Source organism: Symphalangus syndactylus, chromosome 20 (assembly GCF_028878055.3).
Source record: "Symphalangus syndactylus isolate Jambi chromosome 20, NHGRI_mSymSyn1-v2.1_pri, whole genome shotgun sequence".
Classification (NCBI taxonomy): Eukaryota; Metazoa; Chordata; class Mammalia; order Primates; family Hylobatidae; genus Symphalangus; species Symphalangus syndactylus.
Genome location: NC_072442.2, coordinates 56,295,881 through 56,322,399, shown reverse-complemented (window position 1 = coordinate 56,322,399; position 26,519 = coordinate 56,295,881). Strand labels below are relative to the sequence as shown.

General features: G+C 37.8%; 1 protein-coding gene and 1 pseudogene across 4 annotated transcripts in view; one reads left to right on the top strand and one right to left on the bottom strand.

The window, feature by feature from the left end:
- MAP2K4 (mitogen-activated protein kinase kinase 4) overlaps positions 1 to 26,519 on the top strand; it is a 125,299-nt gene that overhangs the window by 50,241 nt on the left and 48,539 nt on the right. For all 4 annotated transcript variants that reach the window (XR_010117955.1, XM_055258037.2, XM_055258036.2 and 1 more), the window contains one exon: positions 12,621 to 12,795. Coding sequence is in view for 3 of the 4 variants with exons in the window: in XM_055258037.2 (XP_055114012.1) it covers positions 12,621 to 12,795 (175 nt within the window). In the remaining variant the exon portion in view is untranslated. The remainder of the gene's footprint in view (positions 1 to 12,620; positions 12,796 to 26,519) is intronic.
- Positions 8,342 to 8,433, bottom strand: LOC129470783 (uncharacterized; annotated as a pseudogene).

Below are 26,519 nucleotides of genomic sequence, written 5' to 3'. Positions count from 1 at the left end.
TGGGGGTCATAGGGCAAGATTGAGTTTTAGATATATTAAGTTTGAGGGACCTGTGACATTTTATTAGCGATATCAAAACATACACACACACACACACACACACACACACACACATATATATATATAGCGTGTGTGTATATGTATGTATATGTATACATGTGTGTCTGTGCTTATGTGCATATATCACATACTCTGGTGTTGAAAATATGAGTCTGGTGCCAGAGGTGAAGTTGTAGATTGGAGATAAAAAGTTGAAAATTGCTGGCATATAGATGAAAGGGGTTGCCTAGGAAGAGAGTGAGAATGTATTTTGATGAGAAAATTGTGTCCAGGGCTGAGCCCCAAGAAAAGCTAATAACATTTAGAGGTTGGATAGAAGAGGAGGGACAGGCAAAAATTAAAAGATGCTTGATGATTAGGAAGCAAACTGGTAGTGCGTGATGTTATAGAAATCTAGCATTGTTTCTAAGTGAAATTGGGAAGGAATTGTAGTTGACTATGTCTAATGTTCTGAGAATGCTAGTAAAACTACCTTGTTGGCAAAAACTCCTGAGATACACTTTAAACTACTCTTAATTTCTTACTTACTTGGGAAGAGGTTTTAGCTGCCACTGGAAATTGGGGCCTAAACAGGGAAAGGATCTCATGAAAACATGTAGCCTATGGATTTAGGGCAATTTTCCTTACCTTTTCTTGAAGAAGCATAGCCCAGAAAAACTCTTCTAAGGGTAAACTTTGAGTATAACTGACACAGGATCAGCTCTTAGGAAACAGTCAATAGCAACATGATGCAAACATGAATGTTTGTCTTGTCCTCTTTAATGTTGCTCTTTTCTGTGGTGATAAAACATTTCTTTGTATTTTATAAATCAGTACTACTTCAAAATAGTGCAGACTTATCTAATTTGTCTAATACATTCAGTTCACTAATATGAATATCAGAATTTGAAATTTTCTATTTAGAATGTTTGAGCCATTCTTCTGGACATTTCGTTTTTCAGTTTTTCCTTTTGCCTCATCTTAGATCACAGCAAAGATACTCATTTGTTAGTAGTGCCAGGAAGCAGGCAGTTTCCATGGTAACTGACAGACTGAGTTTACTGTGGAAATTTCCGAAATTAACAGAGCTGCATTGCAGAAGGATGCATAAAGCAGTATTCATCTAGAGATCGTAACAGTACGGACACAGAAGAACAGTTGCAGTGGTGTGCAGGGTATGTCTTACCTTTATTTTCCTGTCTAAGGAAGATTAGTCGTATATATATATATGCTGAGGAGACAGTAAAACAGCTTGGGGCATTTTAGTATATGCTGGCTTGGTAAGAGTCAAAGTTGCTTAGGAAAAAGAAGGAAGAAATGATTTGAGAAAGAAGGTATATTTGATAGCATTGGGAAGAAATCAAGATCAGATGATCGAGGTAGAAGAATGTGATAGTGAAATAAGAGGAGAAAACATACTTCAAACTAATTAAATAATAAAAGGTTCTTACGGATAGTGGTTCTAGGCACAGGAAGATATTTATTTGTTGAAGGAAAACAGTAGACATTGTCAAGTTTGAGAAATCAGGTTCTCATGTCCAGGAAAAAGAAATCTGTTAAGATAATTAGCTATTACTTGCTGAAAGATAGGTAGATATGAGAGATGTCCAAGATATTAAACAAGGAGGTTTGCTGCCATCTTAGCCTACTTACCTAAGTGATGAGAGAATCCTAGAAGGATTTCTGCCCCTAATTCCACTCCCTGTTGATTGGTGGGGGATTTTCAAGAAAAATTCTGAAATGTATCTTGAGATTAAATTCGGGAAACAAAACTATAGGATTTGGGCAGACAATTGAAGGTGCTTATCATACAGAGCATAATTATAAATATAAAAGAGAAAAAGGATATAGAAAATATGATTTAGATTATTTGCATGATAGATGCAATTTAGGTTGCTAGATATCATTTGGTATCATTTATATCATGTAGTCAGCAAACTACAGCTCATGAGCCGAATCCATCCTGTTTGCTTGTTTTTGTAAGTAAAGTTTTATTGGAACATAGCCACACCCATCTGGCTGCATAGTTGCAAGAGACTAGTGGCCCACAAAGCCTAAAATATTTGCTATCTGGTTCTTTACAGAAAAAGTTTGTGACTCGTGATTTAGATGGTGTACTGGATTTTTCAAGGCTTCTGTGAGATTACCATGAACTTGGTGGCTTGAAACAACAGAAATTTATTCTCTCACAGTTCTAGAAGCCAGAAATCTGAAGGTGTTGGCAGGGCCATGCTTCTCCCAAAGGTTCTAGGGGAGGATCCTTCCTTTCTCTCAGTGGTACTGCTGCTCTTCCTTGGCTTGTGGCAGCATAACCATAATCTCTATTGCCTTCTTCACTGTGTCTGTCTTGTGCATCTCTATCTTCTCCTTTTCTTTGTTTGGTCTCTTATAAGGATAGTTCTTTTATTTAGTGCCCACCTAATCCGGAATCTCTTTTTTGAGATCTTTAATTTCATCTGTAAAGATAGGTTACTTTCTGAGATTCTGGATGGACATATCTTTTTTTGTGTGGTGGGTGGTGTATAGTTCACCCTACTACAGATGGTATTGAAGAACTGAGTTTTGGCTTCTTAAGTCACATTGTATATTAAGGATAGCCAGTTCTTAGTGTTTCCTTTGACCTGCTGGAGAAGATATTAAACTCAGGTTTCAAAGGCAAGGTGATAGAGGCATAGTTGAATCGTAGAAGATAGCCTTTGTGACACAAACATAAGCAGTAGAGTAAAGGGAGTACTAGAAAATTCACAGGAGAAAGAGTACTAAAATATTCACAGGAGACGGATGAAGACCAGTGCCTGATGCTTCATATCGTTCTCTTCTTGTCTCTTCATATTTTTCTCCCCTTAACTCCCACCTCCGAAAAAACAACAAAATGAATTTGAAATTTTAATGAAAAATAGTTGGCACAAAAACAAAAATCACAGTTTTGAGGAATGGCTCATGGCTAAATTATGGCTCTGGGAAATATATATATATGATTCAAAAGAAGTAGACTTAATAAGCAAGTAGAGGAGTGGCAGTGTAGAACATACACACCAATGTATAGACCAGTGAACCTGAGACTTGGCTTTTGTTGAGAGCCTTTTTGTCATTGTGGGAGTATACAAACTATTGGCCTAGGCAGGAAAGAAGGTCTGTGACATTTTCCTCGTCTCATAAGGGCATATTTGTAAACCGTAGTAACAGTGGTAGATATCTATTTGCATTCCCTGGAAGTCTCATTTACCATGTTTGGGTATATTCTGAAATGTTCAAAAAGTGATGAATTCACATGGTGAAGAATCAAATAGTAGGCAAGGGATTCCAATGTAGACGCTGGAGCTGCAGAGAAAAGCCGCCTTATATTGCCTATATTTCTCACCTGTGCACTTTGAAATGAAGCTTCTGATACAGACTTCATGGAGATGATCATAGAAGAATTAAATAGAAATGGTTAATCCAAATTAGGATTCACTAAGAGTAAGTAAGCAGTTCCAAACTAGCCTAATACAGTCTTTTGAAAGTGTTACTAGGAATGTAGATCAGGAGTTTGGCACAGACTAGATGTATCTTGATTTCAACATTCATGGGCACAGAGGAGGAACACGAAGCCCAATACAGTATTTTCAGGGAGTTTCTTAGAAGCACAAGAGTGAAGTCTGCGTTTTCTTTCTAATCAAATTCTGTTAGTCTGTGACCATGTATATTCTGAACATCAAATAGGAAGCCATGGAAATGAAAGTTTTCTTATTTTCTTCCTTTCACAAAACATTTGAATTGTATGCCTAAATAGCTTCATAGAAAGATACAAATTCCCTTGAATCCAACACAATTAGACTTTAACTTTTAATTTTTCTGTTAGTATCATTGAGTATATGATAAGAATATCATAAGGAACTAGAATAAAATCAGGTATAAAGCATAGATTGGGATTAAATTAAGCTGGTTGATCATAGTTCACATGTACAGGCTAAAATTTAAGCAGTATAAGGTACTCATGAATACCCTAGATTTCAGGTCTTTGTATTATGTAAAATACACGTGTTCCTAAATGTGTCTATACATAAAATTTATTTCTATAAAATTGTTTTCCTTTTCTCATCAACATGTTTAGATAAGTGTCTCAAAAATAATAAAAGTAAGCTTGAGAGTGTTTAATAAGTACGTGTTCAAAACACAATTCACATAGTAATAGTATTAAGAATTAGCTAACATCACAAATGAAAAGTAGTTGAGACTCTTGGTTTTTAATTTGCTTTAAGAACTAAATTTCTGACTTTGTAAAAGCAATTTGAGGTTTGTAGTACAAAATGATATATGAGTAGCAGTGTCCTGCTAAGATATTTATTAAGAAACAAAGATGAAAATATGAAACACTGAAAATTAAGATAACTCCCTATAGGATCTAATAGTGGATACAAATAGTAACACAGCCAGAATAAGGAAAATTTTTACCTAGGGTTTCTTTTATAGCAGAGACTTCATCCCTTTTCATGTTCATTTCTTCTCCTGCCCACACTGGTAACTACCAGAAAAAAACTGGGGAGGGATGGGAAGAGGGAGGAGAAATGGATGCTGATGAATTTTATCTGGAAAGTGTCATTATGAGTGAAGTGTACTAGGTGGAAGTAGAGAAGGATTGTAGTAACAGTATAATGCTGCCCAGTATAGACTTAGGATTGTATTTTTATATTGCTGTTGTCAGTCCAGAATATAGTATTAGAGACCAAGGAAATTGGAGAGAGGAGAATTTACCATGGGAGCAATGAGTGCTCTAATTCATAATATGCTAAGCCTTAGATATCTCAAGTCTGCCTTTGAACCATAGGCATGTAATGGGCAAATACATATCAGACAAGTAGAGTGCGGCCCAAGGATAATCTTCTTTTTCTTTCTCTCCTTCTCTCAACAGTTTTATTGAGGTATAATTGGCATAGAATAAACTGTACATATTTAAAGCATATAATTTGCTAGGTTTTGACATATGTGTACATCTGTGATGCCATCACCATAGTCAAGTTAACATATCCATCATTCCCAGAATTTCTTCCTTCTTGTTGTAGATTTTTTTTTTTTTTTTTTGAGACGGAGTCTCGTACTGTCGCCTGGGCTGGAGTGCAGTGGTGTGATCTTGGCTCACTGGGAACCTCTGCCTCCCGAGTTCAGAGATTCTCCTGCCTCAGCCTCCCAAGTAGCTGGGATTACAGGTGCCCACCACCACGCCCAGCTAATTTTTTGTATTTTTAGTAGTGACAGGGTTTCACCATGTTGGCCAAGCTGATCTGAAACTCCCGACCTCGAGATTCGCCCACCTCGGCCTCCCAAAGTGCAGGGACTACAGGTGTGAGCCACTGTGCCTGGCCCTCGTTGTAGTTTTTATGTTTAGACATTTGATTTGGTTATTTTTTCTGTCTTCCACGTCTATATTTAACATACTGTATCCATCCTTTCGTTTTTTTAATATATGGAATGTGGTAAATATTTCATTGTCTTTATTCTAGTTTTTTTGTCATTTCTGGGTCAGTTGCAATTGATTGATGTTTTTCTCTTCATTATGGGTCGTGTTTTTCTGCTTTTCTGTATACTGTGGTAATTTTAGATTGCATGCCGGAGATTATTGTGTGATGGCTGTTTTTGTATTTTCATGAATGTTTTTGAGTTTTGTTCTTTGGTTAAGTTACTTGGAGATACTTTGATCCTTTCAGGTCTTGCTTTTTAGTTTTCGCAGATCAGACTAGAGCTAATTTTGCCTCGGTAGTGAGGTAAAATCCTTCTAACTACTTTATTGGATTCCAGTCAGGAAGTTTTCCACTCCAGTGGCTAAGAATAGGAACTGCCTTGTATGAGCCTGGGTGTCATTCCTTCTTAATCCTTTTAGGTGGCTTATTCTTCAGGCTTGTATAGGTTCCTCACAATCATCCACTGATCAAGGAGGGCCCTCTGCATATCGGTGGGGTTCTCTTTCTGTGTAGCTGTCTCTTATCCTGTACTCTGCCATGTGAACTCTGGCTACCTTGGTCTCCCTAGATTCCCAGATCCTTGTCCTCAACACAAGGGTACTGCCAGGATCTGCCTGGATCCCCCCTCCCTGTATCACAGTTGGTGAACTCTTCGGCAGTAAGCTGGGGACAGTTGTAGGGCTCACCTTACATATTTCCCATCTTTCAGTGTCTGCTGCCCTTTGTTTCCTGATGATTTCCAGTGTCTTCCAGATTGCCTATATATTCTGTCTGTTTTTTTCAGTTGTTTTAGGTATGAGGGTAAGTCTGTCTCCTGATACTTCATAGTAGGACAAGTGGAGGTGCCACACTGACACTCACTGTGAGATGGAAACAGGAATTGTGGAACTAGGGAATAATATCTTGAAGACTTTGAGAAAGAGCATCTCCAAACAAGATATCTTGCAGGATTCAAAATAGTTTCTTAATATAGTGACTGACATTCTTAATACAGTGAAAGAAGTCATGGCGTTTATAAAAATGGATTGGAAAAATCTTGAGGAGAGAACAGACTGGATGGATAGGCAGCAAGATTATAGAAAAGGGACAGATGAGGAAAAGACATAGCTAGGGACCTGAAAAGCAATGGTAGAGTGAAATCCCTTTTGATGCAGTTGTGAATATAAATGATACTGCATGACAGCAAAAGAAAAGAATTTGAGGGTAGTCATTGATTTGAAAGCATACAAATTAGTGAATTTTTTAAAAATGTAAATTCATAAACACAAGGGAAGGTAAACAACAAACTGGGAAAATATTTGCAATGCAGGACAAGGGTTGATGGTGTTAATAGGTAAGGAACTTGTTAGTAGAAGCAGTGATAACAAAACAAACACCTGGACCAGGAAGGCTCAGGGGTGCTATCTCAGGCAGTTAATAATAAAAAAAAAGACATATTTGTTCACCAGATAGCTTAAGAATGTTCAACTCTAGCAGTTGAAAAGAATGATCTAACCCTAACACCTTTCAAATTGGCATGAGGAAAAAGGTGCTGTTGACTAGGTACAGTGGGCACCTTTTGGCTGATGGTACTCCTAAGTCAGTGCAGACTTGGTACCCAGCCATTCCAGTAGTGATACCAATTATTTAATGACTGTGTTAAAATATATTAAGTGAAATCTATAAGCAGTAGGTATAATATGCTATTTTTGCAACCTATTCCCATAGTATAGAAAGATACAAAATAATATGTACTAAATTGTTAATAGTGTTTTTTTTCTGGATTATGATTGATTTTTCCATTTTCCTTTTTATCTTCTACCTTTGTAGCTTTAGGAGGGATTTTAGATTTGGTAATCTGGTTGGAAAAAGAGGTTCAAGTACTGGTCCTGCTGCTGAATTTGCACAGCAAACACTGCATCTAATACAGGGTGGGAGTGAAGGTGGAGGATGTGGCTAGAGCTGTCCTAATAACCCTACTTGACTGGCCACTGTGTTTCTTTACAAAACAAGGCCACCTGCCTATATATGAAGTCCCAGGCAGCTTTATTAGACATTGTATAGAAATACAGCTTTTCTCAGTGTCCAGTCTGATTAATGTTCTGGGACATTATGTCACGGTTCTGTGTGTGTGTGTGTGTGTGTTTAATCTGTAGGATTTCAGAAATTTCAGACTAGTAGGTTAGTCTGGGTCAATGAAAGGACAACAACTAAAATACAGTAGTGTTAGTTCAGTATTAAGTTAACAGATACATTTGTCATTTCTATCCAGAAGATAAATTAATAATCAGGAAGGACTTCACTGCAAACATGTAGGCTCAAAAAATTAGTTTTCAGATTTTAATCTAACAAGATAAATCTCTGGTATCAAAATATAATTTCTGTACATTGAGTTGTACTTTTAATAAGGCCTGTATTGTATGAATTCATGCCCTATATTAAGTATTCTATCTATAATCTTGCATGTTTTGCAAAAGTTAGGACCATTCATATTTCACTTCTTTTGAATGTCTGTAACACCTGTGGCAGTTTTTCTGGGTGTATGTGTGTGTGTTTTCTCTAGAATGTGGAACTGCTAAGTCTCTGGGAACCAAGAATTATTAGATGTGGAATAGTAAGGCACTGAAATCAGGGACACCAGAGTTAAGGATTTTTTGTGTGTATGTATTTGGTGTGTGTGTGTATTTTGTGTGTGTGTATCTTAATCAAATTGTATTGCTTTATTCATGTGTTTTTTGCAGGGTACTGTGGTATGGACTAGAGAACTTGGAATGACTCATGAAGAAACCTTGGAATGACACATGAAGGATTATAGGAAAGTCATTCTGAGGCAGGATGCTTTACTGAATTGTTTTCAACTAGGGTATCAAACATCAGGAATGAGTTCAGGAGAATGGAAACATCTTAGGTGCTCTGCATGTTCAGAGAAACTTCTCTAGTAATGCACTATAGAAATGACCCCTGAAAGTATAGTCTTAGAGTTAAGTTTCTATTCAAGGAAATACTTTTGCCTGTTGCTGGAACTGCTCTGTGGATTTGGAGACAGTTAGCATCATTGGCCCCCAGCCACTAAATGCTACTTGCACTTCCCAGTGATTGGGATGACCAAACTGCTGCTGATGCTGGAGGTGTCCGGATACTACCTCCTTTCAGAATCCCTGGGAAATAAAATAATGCTAGGGGCTGTATTAATTAAAAGTAAGTTTGTTTGCATCTAAACAACAACAAGGATAGGAACAAATAGTGGCTTAAACCAGATAGTTTATTTCCCTTTTCCACAGAAAAGTCCGGAGATAGGCAGGCTAGGGTTGGTGTAGTGGCTTCATTGTTATTGGAGTCAGTGCTGTTTTCTGCTCCATCATCCTCAGGACATTATTTCAATTCTGCAGGGCATTGAGGGTGGCTGGAGCTCTAGTCATTACCTACATTCCAGGCAACAAGAAGGAGGTTGGAGGAAAAGAAAGAGTCTTTTTTCCAACTGAGTTAGCTCCTTTTAAGTAGTGTGTTCCTATTTTCCACCTCTAACTGCAAGGAATGTTGGTGACTTAGCTCAGGCTGCAAAATACCACACACTAGGTGGCTTAAACCACATAATTTATTTCTCACAGTTCTAGAGACTAGAGAGTCCAAGACTAAGGTGCTGGCAAGGTAGGTTTTAACCTGAGGCGTCCTCCCTTGGTTTACAGGTGGCCACCTGTCACTCTGAGCTCAAGTGACCTCTTGTGCCTGTGAGAAGAGAGTGAACTCTGTGGTCTCTCTTCCTGTAAGGACACTAATCCTAGTAGATTAGGGCCCCACCCTTCATTAACCTTCATTGAACCTTCATTATCTTCTTATAGGCCATGTCTTCAGTACAGTCACATTTGGGGTTAGGGCCTTAGCATGTGGATTTTGAGAGGAAACACAGTTGAGTTCATAGTAGTTGGGAAATGTAGCCCTTTAGCTGTGTGCATTGCTGCCCCACATAAACGAGGATCCTGTTAGGGAGGATGAAGAGGAGAATGGATGTTGGGTGACAGCTGATAGTTACTGCCACAGTGGCTGTTGTCTGAGTTTCCCAGGTTGGTAATGAGAACCTTGGGGTTGGAACCTTACGTAGTGTTCACTGGAGGCAGGTAAGGGTGATCTGTGTAAAATAATGCACAGAAAATCATGAAGGGAAAGATGAGGGATATTTAGGAATTATTTTTATTTTTGGGGGTACATGGTGTATATATTTATGGAGTACGTGAGATGTTTTGGTATAGGCATGCAATGTGTAATAATCACATCGTGGGAAATTGGGTATCCATCTCCTCAAGCACTTTTCCTTTGTGTTACAAACAATCCAATAATACTAGGAATTATTTTTGATAAAATATAGTCCCCATTCTCAAGAAACTGATATCCCAAGGAAAAGTCAGGGAACTTTTTTTTTCTTTAAGACTGTAATCGTAGGCAAATATTTATCAACAAGGGCAACTTTACATCTTTATTGGTTTGTATTTTTCACCAATCTTCTCTTTGGGTGTGTTTTCTACTGTTTATGTTCTTTCTTTCCTAGGCCTCTTACGTAGTTTAGGACAGAAATTGATTGACTGTAGAGTTTAATGGTAAGGTTCTGGTCCAGTTCCTGTATCTAGTCAGTCCAGTGGTGTATCTATGTATAGTCCTTCTTTGGAAGCCATCGTGGTTGTACCAACTGTTAAAGCAATTGCTGTGAAATGGACTCAGTTTTACTGGAAAGATTGCTAGCCCAGTATAAAGACGAATGTATGAACATTGGTGATGTCATAACTGTGGCATGTTTTTCTGTGGTTTTTACAGCACTTTTTCTTTCTAAATGAGAAACTTGGAACTCTGGGTAGGAATCACATTCTCCTCTTTTAACAGCTTTGCTGAGATTTAATTCACATATTCTGCAGTTCACACATTTAAAGTGTATAGTTCATTTGCTTTTAGTATATTTAGTATATTTACAGAATTGTGCATCTGACACCTTATTCAGTTTTTGGATATTAACCCAAGTAGATACCCTGTATCACTTAGCTTTCAACTTACTCATTTTCAAAAAGAAACTACAGTGCGCTAAACTATTAGTAGAGATATTCCACAATACTAAAATTTGATCTTTAAAATAATAGAGATAATATTGTAACTGTTTTCATTCTGTAATTTCTATATAGTAATGAAATATCTTTCATTTCAGTTCTCAAGAATGCTAGCATAAGTATTATATAGCAATGTAGTCATGAGAGTCATATGATCTTTACCATATTCCCTTGGTTAGAGGCAAGTCACAGGTCCCACTCACACCCAAAGAACTGTGCCTACACAAAAATATGAACACTAAGAAGGTGGGGATCATGGGGACTTCTTGGAGCCTGTCTGCCACAGCCCTTCAATTAGCGAACACTTTAAAAAATTTTGCTTCCAATTTACAAGTAATTTTAATTAACTTTTTTTCAGCTTCCCTCAGTGGTAGATTGGTGCTGTATATTTCACCAGTGATTAAACTATGCCATTGAGATAGTATTTACTTGCCAAAGGTTATAGAACAATAATCATTATACATGGAACTTCTTCATGTTAGAACTTTTTTCAGGCTTAATCTGTCTACTTCATGAAAAAGATTACCAAGAAGAGTTTCCTATTTTTGCCTAGACCTGATTTCCATCTTAAAAGATCAGTTCCGGCTTCATCTTCACCTAAATGGTCACTTATGCCACTGATTTCCGGGCTTCTTGTGACTGTGGATGCTAGAGTATCCAATAATATGGGTGAAAGGATTTTGAACTGAAAAGCACTTGTGTGAATGAAAGCTGGTGTTATCACCTAGTATGATTTGAAAGTCTGTTATTTGGAACACTGATTTAGTACATTGTTATTTAGACCAAGTGTATGAATCTTTGAAGTGTAACTTTGAACCTTAATATTAGTACATATGATTATTCTCGGGGTGGGGGGGTAAATTTTAAAGTTCTAAGTTTTTTGGGAATCTTAAAAGTTGCTATAGAAAACCGTTCTACTAATTGGAGAAAACGTTCCTAAATTTTGGAAGAAGAAAAATAATGACCAAGCACATAAACTTTCCTTGTTTGTGTCGTAGGATCAGAGTTTAAAAGAGATCCTGATCATTTAGTATGAAACTGAAAAATGTAGTTGATATTTAATGAAATCTTTTCATTGTGTGTATGGTTGATAGTTTGTTCTTACACATTGGGGTGTGGTGTGTGTGAGAGAGCGAGCAAGAGAGAGAAACAGATTGATTTTACATTTTTCATTGGATTTACTTTTTTACAAAGCATGGTTAGAAGTTGTTAATACTTTGATCTCCAGGTTGAGATTTTGGAGATGATTTTTTATTTAATGGAAATATGTAATGAGTGAGCTCTTTTGTCTATGAGCCACTCATTTTTTATCCCATTGCTTGATCGAACGAGGGCTGAAAATTTCAATTTTGAGTCGCACATGGCAATTTTCCTCTTAGAGCCAGCTAGCTATTCAGTTAACTGTTCTCCCACCTCAGGATGGTATTAACAAGAACAGGACAGTATACTAAGGCACTAGTTCCCAAACATTACTGGAATCATCTGGGGGTCTTTAAAAATACTGTTTTCTGACTCCTGTCCCTGGATAATTCAGATTTAATTGCTATGGGATGATACCTGGGTATTGAGATTTTTAAAATCTCTCCCAGGTGATTGTAAGGTACAGCAAACTTTGGGAATAGTTGTACTAACTGAAGATTGAGGCACTGGAATAACTAATGTTGGGTAAGATAGGGTAAGAACCTTTTCGCAGTGAGGTTTGCAGCTCTTGGGATTCTCACTTGATAATGCTGTTGGGATAAATCATTATCCAAGTTTGAATAAGATCTTATATTTAGAAATGAAAACTGATCCGCAGAATTAGTTTAATCAATAAATGGGAATTTTTTTTAATCTTGGGAATTTGTTTTTATGAATCCTGTTGAAGCTGTGTCTATTGACTACCTAAATCTAGATCATTCTTAATCCAGTGTGTAAAAAACCAGGATGACACAAATGAAAAACTTCAAAAACCTGGAGGTCAGACTATTTTAGTAATTTAGAAAACATTTTTCCCACACATTAATCAGTACTAAAAGAAAAAAGTTAAAACCTATTTAAAATGTGGAAAAATTGCTTCCCAATATTTTAACAGAGAGAGACTGAGAACACACAGCATTGAGTCATCAGGAAAACTGAAGATCTCCCCTGAACAACACTGGGATTTCACTGCAGAGGACTTGAAAGACCTTGGAGAAATTGGACGAGGAGCTTATGGTTCTGTCAACAAAATGGTCCACAAACCAAGTGGGCAAATAATGGCAGTTAAAGTAGGTGATGCCATGATTATTTTTGGTACTTTAATCCATTAGGTGAAATTTCATGGTGCAGTAATACCACTGTTGTTGTGTTCCTACTTTTGTGGTAAATGTGGGTGTTTAAAAAATTGTTTCTCCAACTTCTTTGAGGGTGTTCTGTGTAGAGGTTTCTTATTGGTGGCACATTTTCTATCTCTTTGGAAACATGAGTGTATGAAGTGTGCATGTTGATTGCATTTTTGGCATGATGCATTAACATGTTTTAAACTTCAGGCCCTTCTACTGCCAAGGTGAGTTCAGGCTGGGCGGCTGCACCCCTGGGAGCAGGGCAGTGCTGCACTGAGCCAGGCGGGAGCTGGAAGAAGACGCAGCACACTGGGTTGGGCAAGGTGCGGGGCTAGGGCTAACAGCAGTCTTACTGAAGGTTTCCTGGAAACCACGCACATGCTGTTGCCACTAACCTCAACCTTACTCGGTCCTGACCGGCTCGGCTTCTGTTTGTTTATTTCATCTCTACTCAGTACTGCCCTGTTCCCTGGTTTCAAAGTTGTACTGAAATGCATACCTTGTGATAATGTTGTCACATTTTGTCCTTATTGTGTCATGCCACTTAATATGTTCATTAAAAAAAAAATGGCCTGAAACGGAGATTTGATCCATAGACAATACCTGGCAAGCTTATGCTGGTACCTGTAAAGAACTGGTGGTTTCCATCTGACTCCTAGTTTCATGTAATTGTAATTTATTCATTTGTTTGTTTAGATGTTTAACAAATCTTTGCTGTGTGTAAGATATTTCAGGAAAATCAGCAACAGGGGGAACAACTTGCAAAAACAAAGGAAAAAAAGCTAGCTGTGGCCATACCCTCTCTGAGCTTAAAATTCCTATGGGAACAAAAATGTTTCAGCTTACAAGAATTCAGAATGGATTTGCGTATAGTCCAAGCTAATCATCTTCCTATTAGTGTCCTATTTTGAGAGTTTGTCAGAGTGGTTGATAAGAGTCCTTAGTTTTTTCTTGACATTTGAGAATGAATTTAAATTAAAATAAAATGCTTTCTGTATAGAAGTCTGTTGTGAGCCAAACCTTACTGTAACTATTTTAGTGTCCTTCATTGTTGAGCATTTCTTTTTGCTGGGTCATATGAAAGTAATGTTAAATTAGTGGTGGGGAAAATATTTATGATTCTCTCTATGGGTTCCTAACATTGTTTTTGGCTGTATTTTTAAAATGTGGTGAGAACTATAGACTCTTCATAGGCAGATGTGTGTATACACAACATTTTACATACAAACCATAGACCTCTAAAGATGCACAGGTGAAGAACTCTGCATTATGTGTTAAAATAAAATGTTTTCTTGGAATATGAAATGATTTCCGTATTCCTATTTTGTGCCACTGCAGTGTAAGTGGAAAGAGTCATTTTATTTAGACTCTTGGATGAGTGTTGTGTTGTCCTTTTGTGCTACCTGTGTGTGACATCCAGTTTTAGTTGGCTGGATCTTAAGGGAAAGGCTTCCTGTATAGTTAAAGTTGTAAACTTTTCTTTCAGGTACTAGGGAAAGTAATTTTAAAAAATTATTTCCTGCTTTTTACAGTTTGTGTTATGTGTGCTTCAACTTTGTTGATGAACATTATTAACAATTTTAGTAATATGGATTGATTTTAGCCATTGTTAAAAAGGTCATAAAGGTAAAGAGGGTACTTCATTTTGGCATTTAAAAGTTTTTCTCACTGATTAATTTGATAATATTTTGGGTTGTATAATGCTTACTCAAGTTTTGTAGGAATTCAAAAATGAAAATGGGAAATTGTTGTCCATCATTTGTAATGTTACATTATCAGTGGCTACTGGCTACTGTGACAGTTCCAGTTGGGATGCTATTAAAAATCCCAACTGTACTTGAAGAACTTTCAAGGCAGTCATGAGACCTACAAACTGATTGCTGTCACATGTATACCCACCACATAGTACTACCTAGCTTTGTTTACCATCTTGAATTCTTGAACAAGCATAGCAGTTGGGGATGGGAGAGGATGGCAGTACAACACATCAATTAACATATAGATGAGGAGTACCTTTGGATTCCGTGACTTCATTAATACTGGAAGAATAAGTGTTTTTGCATTAATATGCATTAAAATTTGATACCAATTGATGACTGATGTATGCCAAGAATGCATTTATTATTGGTTTCTTCAAAGAATAGTCTTTCATCACACTTGAGAGAGTCCCTTCATTCCTCATTTAGGTACATTGACTGGATTGACAGGCACAAATATACAGAATCAGTGTATGATTAAGGAGGAGTTTGATTTGAGACTTTACAGTTTTAAAGGAACCATGAGACAGTGGTTCACACAGCTGAGAGTTTTCCATTGCTTTTGGTGAAATGAGAAACACACTTGAAGTAACTCTGTGCTAACATCTTAATACGCACTTTGAGAATAAAGAAGGATTGCTTTATTAGATGTTAAGCTGGAAGTGATCCTTAAGATTTACTTGCAATATCTGTAGAAAAGTGAACTGTGATATTAGCTTGATTTTTTTCTTTGTATTATTCCTCATTTTTAGTTTTGAGGAGGTCCTTCCCCAAATTTATTTTGCCATATATAAGAAGTATTTGAAAAAGGTGACTTCTTAGTAACCAGAGATATTACCCCAAAGACTTAATTTAAAAATCAGTTTTGATATAATCAGATTTAGTGAGGTAACATTGTTAAGAGTTATACTTGGCCGGGCGCGGTGGCTCACGCTTGTAATCCCAGCACTTTGGGAGGCCGAGGCGGGCGGATCACGAGGTCAGGAGATCGAGACCACGGTGAAACCCCGTCTCTACTAAAAATACAAAAAATTAGCCGGGCGTGGTGGCGGGCGCCTGTAGTCCCAGCTACTCGGAGAGGCTGAGGCAGGAGAATGGCATGAACCCGGGAGGCGGAGTTTGCAGTGAGCCGAGATTGTGCCACTGCACTTCAGCCTGGGTGACAGAGCAAGACTCCGTCTCAAAAAAAAAAAAAAAAAAAAAAGAGTTATACTTAAAACAATTTTTTGATGTTTGGTTTGAGGACAGTCTCCCAAGCTATCAGTGAGTTTCTGCATTAGGACCTAAGATGTGAAGATTGTTTACCCTTTAGTTTTAATTGCACATGCTTGGGGAAAGGGTCTTGCTCTCCTGTGAGTGGGAGTAATTTGTATACTTGTGCCTGAATGACTAGTCTTAGGGCTGCCTAGGGCACAGCCATTGTTGCCTCTGGGGTTTCTTAAAGCTCAGGGAGGACAACCTTCAACTCTTACCAGGGATTTACTTCTGACTGTGATCAGTATCCTTTACAAATAACATTTATTTAGTGTCCTGTTTTGCACGGTGGTGGGGTGACCACTGAATGAAAACATTAGACATGAACAGTCACTGTCCTCTACATAAAGTAGGTGCCTGCTCAGCTGTCTGGCAGGTGGGAATGGGAAAGGATGGCAATACAACACATCAATTAACATATAGATGAGAAATACCTCATCTATATGTTAACCAGCTCTCTGGTTAAATGTAAAGGGGTAAAGCCCAGAGTTCAGACCAAATGTTTGAAGAGGCAGTTAGGATTAGGTTTCTGAGCTTCCGTTAGAGAAATTCAGATCTGGGAGAAACACCTAGCATCATCAGTCAGAATCAGGATGCCACAGAAAATCTAGGGACACAGGAGAAAAGAGAAAGAGTAAATGAAATGTCACAGCTTAGACCATGGGCTTACAAGCTCAGATGGCTGACAGAGGGAAGAAAACGGTAAGCCTCTGATGCCTGACAGTATATTCTCCACCTGACTCTGCCTGCAGTGTAAAAAATCCTGCATGCCTAGAGTACCAGCTTCCCTGTTGTTTTCTAGCAGACTCATGTCCAGATTGACTTCTTGAAGGTATGCATGCCCTTTTCATATTTGTAGAATATGTGCGAAAAACCAAAGGAACGTGGAAGAGTAAGAATGAAAATGAGAGGGAATATAAGGACTGAAGTACCTGTCACTAAAGATGATGGCAGGCAGTGGAATCTGAATTGTTGTGTGAAGGGTTAATACTGTAATAAAGCTGTCATCTCATTGAAGAACTGAATAATATTGAGCAGGTAGGTGGGAATAAGAATGTATCATGTTAAATTTGTCATTGTGGATCATTGTGATGACTTTTCAGTCTTCTGCTTGAGAAATTATCTGGGTTAATCAGGAAAAACAGATCTGTTGTTTGAGGGTAGGTGCATAGGCCAGACTGAGTTAGCAATGTGACCTGATATGCAAGAGTTTCAAGTGTTTTCTTTCTGTTGGAGATCTGCCTAACTTGTCTTGTTCTTTTGAACACCAAGTCTACCCTTTCAACTCTACTGTTTTGTTGATGTGAGTCTTGCTGATTCTGGCCTGTTAACCTGATTTTGATTCCTGCAATCCTGCCTCTCCTTGGTATTTGGATTTTGACTTTAGTGTCCTTGACCTGGAATTGAGACCCAGCCTAATCTTGATGCTTGGTAGTAAGGACTAGAGCCCTCTGCTGACAGTATCAGCAGCCCACAGCTCAGCTGTTCCCTGAGCAGAACGGAACTTTAATCTGCTGGTTGGGTAGGCCTCCCTGGTGTAGATAGTATGGCGAGTATGGGAAGTATGGCTTGGCTTATTTTACTGCCACTGGAGAGACCATGCCACTTCTGTCAAAAGTTCCATTACCAAATGATTTCAGTGGGGATTATGATGATGAATAATGATTTGAGGAGGTTCATTTTAGTGTTTAAACATTGGTCTTGCATGTTCTGAAAGCACTAGAATGATACTGGGATGGGCTTCAATTGGAAAAGTTCCTTTTTGATGGCATAAGTACTTTGTTGGGCCATTTTATTCACTTCCAAAGGGCCGCAGTGATCGTATTTGATTATCCAAATCATCTGTGGGATGCAGATGTCATGGCTTTTTTGTTTAGAATTGAGACTGTAGTCTAATATCTTATGCCGTCGTTCGGTCAGATCATGTGACTTAATTAAGGCATCTGTGATTGAGCTGTATTCTTTCATGCTTCCTAATATTGCTTAAAAGCTGTGGTGGTCATATGAAAAGTGTAAGTAGAGCATTTCCAGGAGAAGGCATATTCAAGAGATGTGGCAGGGCTGTCCTCTAGGCAGCCTTGATTTTGAACTCAGGTTGCTTATGTAGATGGGGTTGGAATTCCCAGTATACATGTGTGTTTGTTTTGCTGTCACTCCAAGTTAATGTTTTTCAGACTGTGAGTTTGTTCCATTAACAGAATTGTATGTGCAACCCAAGAAATAAAACAGCCAAAATCAGTACTGTTCGGGGTTATGTGAGGGTGGGAAGTAGAGACTCTACCTGCAGCCATATTGGAAGCCTTTGGAGCACCAGCTCCGAGGAATTAATAGGGGTACAATTAAGACAGTTTGGAAATGGTTGCTCTAGATGAATTTTAATCAATCATTATGTGTTTTTGAACATTCTAGAGATCTGGTTTCTGAAACCTTCTACCATCACTTGATTAAACGGAATGAATTTTGACATTGGACTAAATGCCAGCTTATATAGTTATCTGGAGAAAAACCTTTTTTTTTTTTTTTTTGAGACAGTTTCACTCCGTCGCCCAGGCTGGAGTGCAGTGGCACAATCTTGGCTCACTGCAACCTCTGCCTCCTGGGTTCAAGCGATTCTCCTGCGTCAGCCTCCCAAGTAGCTGGGACTAAAGGCACGCACCACCACACCTGGCCAATTTTTGTATTATTAGTAGAGGCAGGGTTTCACCATGTTGGCTAGGCTGGTCTTGAACTACTGACCTCAGGTGATCTGCCCACCTCAGCCTCCCAAAGTGCTGGGATTACAGGCGAGAGCCACCACGCCCAGCCAAAAACCTGTCTTACCATACCTCACTCTGCATGGGTGTCATTTGAACGAGTATTTGATATATTTCCTGCGTATTTTCTTTCATTCTTTGTCATCTTATGGCTATGCCTCTGAAATTTGTTGTATATGTCAGATTTCTACTGTTACCTCACTTTATTGTCGTAAGTACTGAAATGATGATCTGTCATTTATGGTCTTTAGACCCTTAAAAATTTCATTGCCAAGATTGACATTGTTTCTTTAAATGTGGATGATGTAGTTAGTAAAGAGGAAGAAGATGATACCACTCTTAAGAAGGCATGTCAGACTTGTTCCATTAACTCGGTCCTCAGGGCAGCTCTTCCCATAATGTAATATAACGCATGCTTTTGGAACTGATCTCCCAGGTGCTCTGACAATACGTAGCAGAAGGTAAGGTAAAAGGAATTAAGTGGATCTCAGTATCCCCAGTGAGAAGAATGGGGTATTACTATTAATTAATTAATTAGTGAGGCTAAGATACAACTGGGAGTTTATTAAATTGATTTTAAAAGACTTGAATGATTTTTGCAATTAAGAATTAGCATTCTTTCTTCTGCCCTTAGTAAAATCATATGTGCTTTCATAATTTAAAATAATTGACTTAACAGACACTTATTTTTTCACAGGAAAGCAAGATTTACATCTGTGATCAGCATTCTAGATAACTTGCTTGCTTCTTTTACTGTTTGTTTTGGTTAATGTTGCCATCTGCTTTGACCTTATTAATGATGGCTTTGTGAGATATCATGGCCATTTTCGTGTGTGATCTGTTTAGAAGACTCTAGCTGATAAGGAGGAACTCATACCACAAATTAGGAAGATAAGAATACCCAAGATTTTCTGCAGCCCAGAGGAAGGTGATAGGATATTGATGTGCTGCTATGGTTTCTAGGATTTTCCAACTTTGTATTACAACTGAATTCTGGACATTTTTGCTGGGAAAGCAGCATATTTGTAGGGCTCAGAATAGTAGGGACACTGCAGGAGTGTGATCCTTGCTCTCCTATCCTCTACATCACTAACTTTGGTTGATCTGATGTCAATCATTGACTAGCAGTGGATTCCCCTTCACATTTTATTTATAGACAGTAACCTTAAAAGGGATCTTTACCAAGGATTACTTAATGAACAATGAAGGGTATGTTCATGGCATAGCAGTATTGGTGTTTGTAGATCACAGAAACTGGATGCATTTTCAAAATATTACAACTGTATTGTAATATGTATAAATTATATATAATATATTACATATAATATATAATTATATAATATTAAAATATATAATATATAAAATATTAAGATAATCTTTGTTCTTTTCTTTTGATTTTTTTTTTTTTTTTTTTTTTTGAGACAGTGTCTCGCTCTGTTGCCCAGGCTGGAGTGCAGTGGCGCAATCTTGGCTCACTGCAAGCTCTGCCTCCCGAGTTCACGCCATTCTCCTGCCTCAGCCTCTCCGAGTAGCTGGGACTACAGGCACCTGCCACCACGCCCGGCTAATTTTTTGTATTTTTAGTAGAGAGGGGTTTCACCGTGGTCTCGATCTCCTGACCTCGTGATCCGCCCACCTTGGCCTCCCAAAGTGCTGGGATTACAAGCGTGAGCCACCGTGCCCGGCCTCTTCTTTTGATTTTTAATGCTGAACCTTTGCTATATCACTCTTCGTTTTCTGTGGAGAGGAGGTCCCATGTGCTGTGTTTGCTCATGTACTAGTTCTAGGATTTCTGCATGGGTGATAAAATATTTACCAATATCTACCTGGTACAAAAGGTAGACAACTGTCATCATAGGGAGCTTGCGATTTGCTTCTTGTCTTGGGTGTGGTGGTTTTAGCTATCATATAATTGGACAGGACAATTGGCAATTACTTGAAATACAGAATACACATTCTTTTTTTTTGAGACGGAGTCTTGCTCTGTCACCCAGGCTGGAGTGCAGAGGCACGATCTCGGCTCGCTGCAAGCTCTGCCTCCCGGGTTCATGCCATTCTCCTACCTCAGCCTCCCCAGCAGCTGGGACTACAGGTGCACACCACCACGCCTGGCTAATTTTTTTGTATTTTTAGTAGAGACGGGGTTTCACCGTGTTAGCCAGGATGGTTTCGATCTCCTGACCTCCTGATCCACCCACCTCGGCCTCCCAAAGTGCTGGGATTACAGGTGGGAGCCACCCTGCCCGGCCCGGAATACAGATTCTTTTGGTAACCTTGGATGATAGTAGGTGCTTATGTAGGGGAACAAGCCCCCTGCACTGAAGTATGGGCTTTAGCTAACCTAGTTATAGCAGATTCCACACAGATTGCTGAAGAGTAAATACCTTCTGGTATTCTGATTTTGGTTGGTGGTAAATTGGAAATGATGCTTTGCCTTGCTAATGGCCAAATTACTAGTAGCTTGCATTATTTTATCTTGTGTCTATTTGTTTTAATTGGTGCCTGGAATAATCTCTAAAGCCCTATACTGATTTCCTCTAATGATTGAATTCATCACCTTGCTGAGTTTCATTGTGTCTGAGTCCTAATTTCTGATCCAGGAAATCACCTGTCTTTTGCTTTGGAATACTCTACCTATTCCTAACTTCTCTAAGCAGCTACAGGTGTACCTGTGCAGCAGGGAGATGTGTCTCCTACTCTGCTCTTACTGTCTTTTTATACTGCCCTCTGGGACACTCAGCTGAGCCATACAAACACCTGACAAGAATTTGTCAGGTGAGAATTTAGAAATCTGCCAGGACTGATGGTCATGTCCTTCCATGTCAGTTTTCCCATTTCTTATGCTCCTCACATCTCATTCCTCCATGCATTGTCTCCATTTCAAAACAAAACAAAAATAGCATCAGTTAGAATTGATAGCCATTTTGTAAGTTTATTTGATTATGTTGCTGTTTTCAAGTGTGTCTGTGGCACCACTGCTTTCTAAAGTCGTTTTCTGGACTCCTAAGTTCTTGATTGCTTACATGTTTGCTGATGACTCATATCCTTTTTGTCTAGAATGTTCAGATCCTAGGAACTGACATCTGTCATGTCCTCTGTGGAACTTCTGTTTATGAAGTGCATATATGACTTGTCATCCAATCCTTTTTTACTCTTGAGTCTTTTGAGTATATAATGACCTATTATTTTCCCTTTCTCCATGCAGGAATGGGATCAGGTAACCCAGAGTGCGTCTTCACACACATTGTTCAAGAGCTTGACTTGGTAGGAAGGAAAACTGGGTTGATTTGGGAGAATCAGTAGTTGTCCCATCAGGACACCAGCAGTCACAGAATGGGTCATTTCAAGGCAGGCCCTGGTGCTTTGGGATAAGGTGTGTGCTGACCTCTCTAGTAAGTGAGATAGATATCTTTGAGCCCCCTAACATGGAGATGTAAGGGTTAACTCCGAATCAGGGTGACTGGCAAGGACTACTGTCAGAATCAGCCAGGTATTTATTGAGCGTCTAGGCACAATGCTACTTTGTGACCTGCTTCTTAGGACCTATAACGTGAGCCTTTATTTTGCCTCGTCTGCAACTCCACCCTTAGCCATTGCGTTGTCAGCCTGCCTTCCTTTGCCACATTTGAGTCTTCCTAACCTTACCCCTTAATAGCGATCACTTCATCATCATGCTCTTTCCCACTATCCCTTCTCCCTGTCTCTTCCCACCCATTAAAACAAATTTAGAAAATGAAGGGAAACAAACAAACAAAAAGTCACCATTATGATGAGATTGAGGCATAATATCTGAGTAAGAAGGGAATAAATTAGATTTCCTTGACAGTATATACTGCCTATTTCTGTCCATCCTCTTACTTGCTTCTTTTTCTTTGCTCTTCCACTCCAGTCCTTAAGTGAGTTTAGTTTTATTAGTTCCTCTTGTCCCTTTTCATGATAACAATGTGTCATAGTCTGCTTTAAAGTTTTTCATACTTACCGATGTTAGTTTTATTGCTAGTCATTCATCCCTGATGAGCACCAACAAATTGTATGTGAGAGATGGATTTGGTAGGGTTTGGATATGAGGCTGGAGAATTGTGTCACTGTGAAGAGAGAGCTCCCCTGGAGATCTCAGTGTAAAGTTAGAGGACACCTAGAACAGCACCACATTTACATAGTTCTTCAGTATCAGTAAAAGGGTTATTTGTACTTTAAATTCAAGTTGTTAAAAATGGAGGCATTCCACATGAGGCTAAATATTATTCAAGATTTTGATCAATAGATGTTATAAGCTGTCAACATTTAAATCTACCAATGACTTCCAGGTGCCATGTTGCACAAAAAGAAGGAAAGCAACCTTTCAACAACTTGGAATTTGGGATATCTCTGTATGATTGGGACTGTTCACCAAGTGGATGTTGCTGTGTTTTGTGATGAGGTAGAGTAGAGGGCAAAGGGATCATTTGTAACTGAACATTTTTAGCTTGTCCTATGGGACTTGTTAACTTTCTATTACTGCAGCCTAATCCATACAGAACTCCCAACAACTAAATTTGTGGCTGATCCAACCAATGGCATGAGTTGGACTGGCACTTTTAGAAAAAATACGCTCTTTGGAATTTTTTTTTTAATTGGACAAGAACCATGCATAATATTAATAGTCTTAAAGCCAGAGAACTGGGAATGTAATCTTTTTTCCCTGTGTCTCTAAGTGACTCTGAATTGGAGTGATATTGGCATTTCTGACCTGTATCTGCCTGCTGTTTTTATTGGCATTTACCTGCTTTACTGGGCTTATACTCAACTTTGAATACAGATTTGGACACCAGTTAAAAAAAACTAACTTCAAGTTTATAAATTTCTTTACTATAGAAAACTACTTATATATGTAGAGTAGTAATTTTTGTTTTGATTTTCAGTGTTTTCTTTATGTTATATTCCAAATAAAGTAAAACTTGAAATAATCTGAAAATACTTTTTATTATTGGGAAAGAGATGTGGATTTTTTTCAAGAAACACAATTTAATTTGTCCTGGGGGCATGTAATAACTTAAGCTAAGTTAGTAAAGTAGTGTTAAGTAAAAGAGCTCAGTAACCCCATAATGAACAAGAATGATTTTGAAAATAGTATAAAAAACTTAATGTTCTTGAGTTGATTTTCTTAAGTATTTTATGGTTTCTTGTAGTTTTCATTCTACTATTTACTGCCAGGGAAAAAAGGTTTGTTGAGCTCAAGTAAACAGCCTTATCTAACTTTTTAATTTATATAAATAAATGAAATTTTCCTGCTATTCACAGTTTTTTATCAATGGTTGTTGCTTCTGAGTATTGTGATTATGAGGATTTCAAGTCATATAATTGGCGTCACCTTTGTACTTCCATTTTTCTGTGCTCTTAAGGACAGCTTTATAAAGGGAAGAGAAGTTTGTTCTTATTGATGTTCAATTTTTAGGTAGTTATGCTCCTTTAATGTTAGAAGATCCTGCACTAACTTGATTCAAATGTAGAAGTCTTTCCCATAGATATTGTTTTGATGGCCCATTAGAAAAACTTTCTTCGTAGTAGCTTTAGTCTCTTAAGTATTCTCTAATTTGAATCGTTGATTGTCATTATGTATTCTACTTGAGTTATTTATTGAGTTATTAAAATCACTAATTTGAAGTTACTGCTGTTATAGGCATGTGTTTGTAGTTAATCCCCTTTTGGGGTCCTTTAGGCCTTTTGAAATAGTTTATTAATTGCTCACATATGATAAATGTTACAGTTCAACCCTAAAACATTAGTATAATTAAGAGTTAGCTGTACTTGCTCAATTCCAAACAATTCAGATGCAATACCAGCAGCTACTTTTCTACCCACTGCCAGATACTTAGACAAAATGTTCGGAGACTGTGGGGGAGGTGCTGATCTATTGAAAAGCACAATCAATTTCATGTTAGACTAGTAGGCCATTCAGCTGCTCTGTGTTCTATTTTGTACTAGAAGTGACATTAAAGAATACTTACAGATGAATAGATTTTCCTGCCAGTGCTGATGATCTCAAAGGTTAGAGCTGTGCTAGGAACTCTCTACATTCTGGTTAGTAACAATTCTGTCAGAGATTGTCTCAGTGTTAGGTATCAGTAAGATGTTGGAACTTCAGTTAGGCCTTTAGATCATGTAGTCCATATATCCTTTCTGTAGCTACAGTAGGGTTTTCGGACACGGGATCGTTCCCAAAAGTCAGTTATTGATGATAACTATTGAGATTTTGACTGTAATATGCTTCCTAGTTGAAATATAAATATTTGTACAAATGTATATTTAGCATACCACACAACCGGTTTTGTGAAACAAAAAATAAACTAGTAAAGAGGACACCTTTTAAAAATAGTAGTTTATGTGTGTTAGTGTATTTCCATTTGCCAATATATTCATACTAGTAAAAATAGAAAAAACTACATTTGTTAACACCTTTTAATAGTGAGAGGTAGAAATCTTCCCCAACCAAAGGGTTATTTGATTTTTCTTCTCTACTTGTCTCTAATTAACAACTCTTCATCTGTTTCAAATTTAGATATATAGGATTATTAAGATTCTTTTATAAATAATTACCTTCCTGAATTAGCATTTTCACAGCTACACTTTTAGAGTTATTTTTTAAAAAACAGGTATAAAGGTAAAATATTTACAAAAATTATTACATCATGCTTTGAACAAATACAGATCACATCTCTGGGCTATTTTGACTTTTAAAAAATATCCTTTCTGAGCAAACGTGCTGAAGTTGATTTAAAAGTAAGATTATTAATCCATAAACTATGAAAATAATCAAAATGAGAAAGAAGGGAAACTTTCCTTAACGTTAATAGAACTAGTCTTGTTTCTATTTTTCATTCTTACTTTAGTCCTTGTTTATCTGAGCATTGATATTTAATATAAAAGTTGTAGGTAAATCTGTGTATATAACATAGATGCCAGTTAATAAATTTTATTTGCTTATGAAATACTGTAGGTAGCAAGCTGTAAATTTTAAGTAGCAAAATTAAATTTGTTTGGAATATATGGAATTCCTCAAAAATGAAATTGAAAGAACCTACTTCTGTTCCTTAAACAACTGCTTATTCTCATGTCACATGAAATACATCTTTTGTATCTCTTTGTGCCCCTGGCTTCTTTTCTGTAAAATGGGCTCAAGAATTTAGTTGACTGCCTTCATCCCTTTCAAGAACATTGACAGATACCTCGAAGTCTTTGGAAGACAAAATGCCACCTTGTGTATTTTTTGATACTAACTTGCCTTGTAAGTACATACTATGTATTGTACACGGTGGCGTGGTGTGACATTGTGAACTTTTTTATGAGAACAGAAGTTGTTTGCATGCTTTGATGTTAAACTATAATTTTATTATTAATTTTTTATAATTTCTGAACATGATTCTTTCCTATATTGTCCCTCCCAACACCTCTGTGTTCTATACTGTTCCTGAATAAGAGGTGGGAGGTGGGGTACTTAATGTTTTCTGGCAGTCTCTTAGAAATGTGCAAAGAAATTGTTGTACAGCTTGGTTAGGAATATATTCCTGGTCTGCAGTATATGGGGGAGCGCTTTAGCACCTTAGGAATAGACAAAAAGAGCCCTCTGTTTCCTCATTTTTAGGTTTTCTTCCACAGGTTTATGCTGCCCTGCATGCTGACTCATGGGTTGGAGAGTCAGGTAGAACTTTTTGTTTTTAATGTATAGAAAGTGCAGTTAAAGGACAGAGTCCCAATCTAGGATTTTGGAGACCTGGGTTCTTCCCTGTGCACTGCTCCTATACTAGTATTCATTTTCTCCGGTTCTGGACTATTTCCTGTCTTTATGAATGAGGACACTGTGGTATGGGGATGCTAGTGAGTGAAGAGGGATGTTCTTGCATTGAATGCCTAGATTGCGTACAATTTT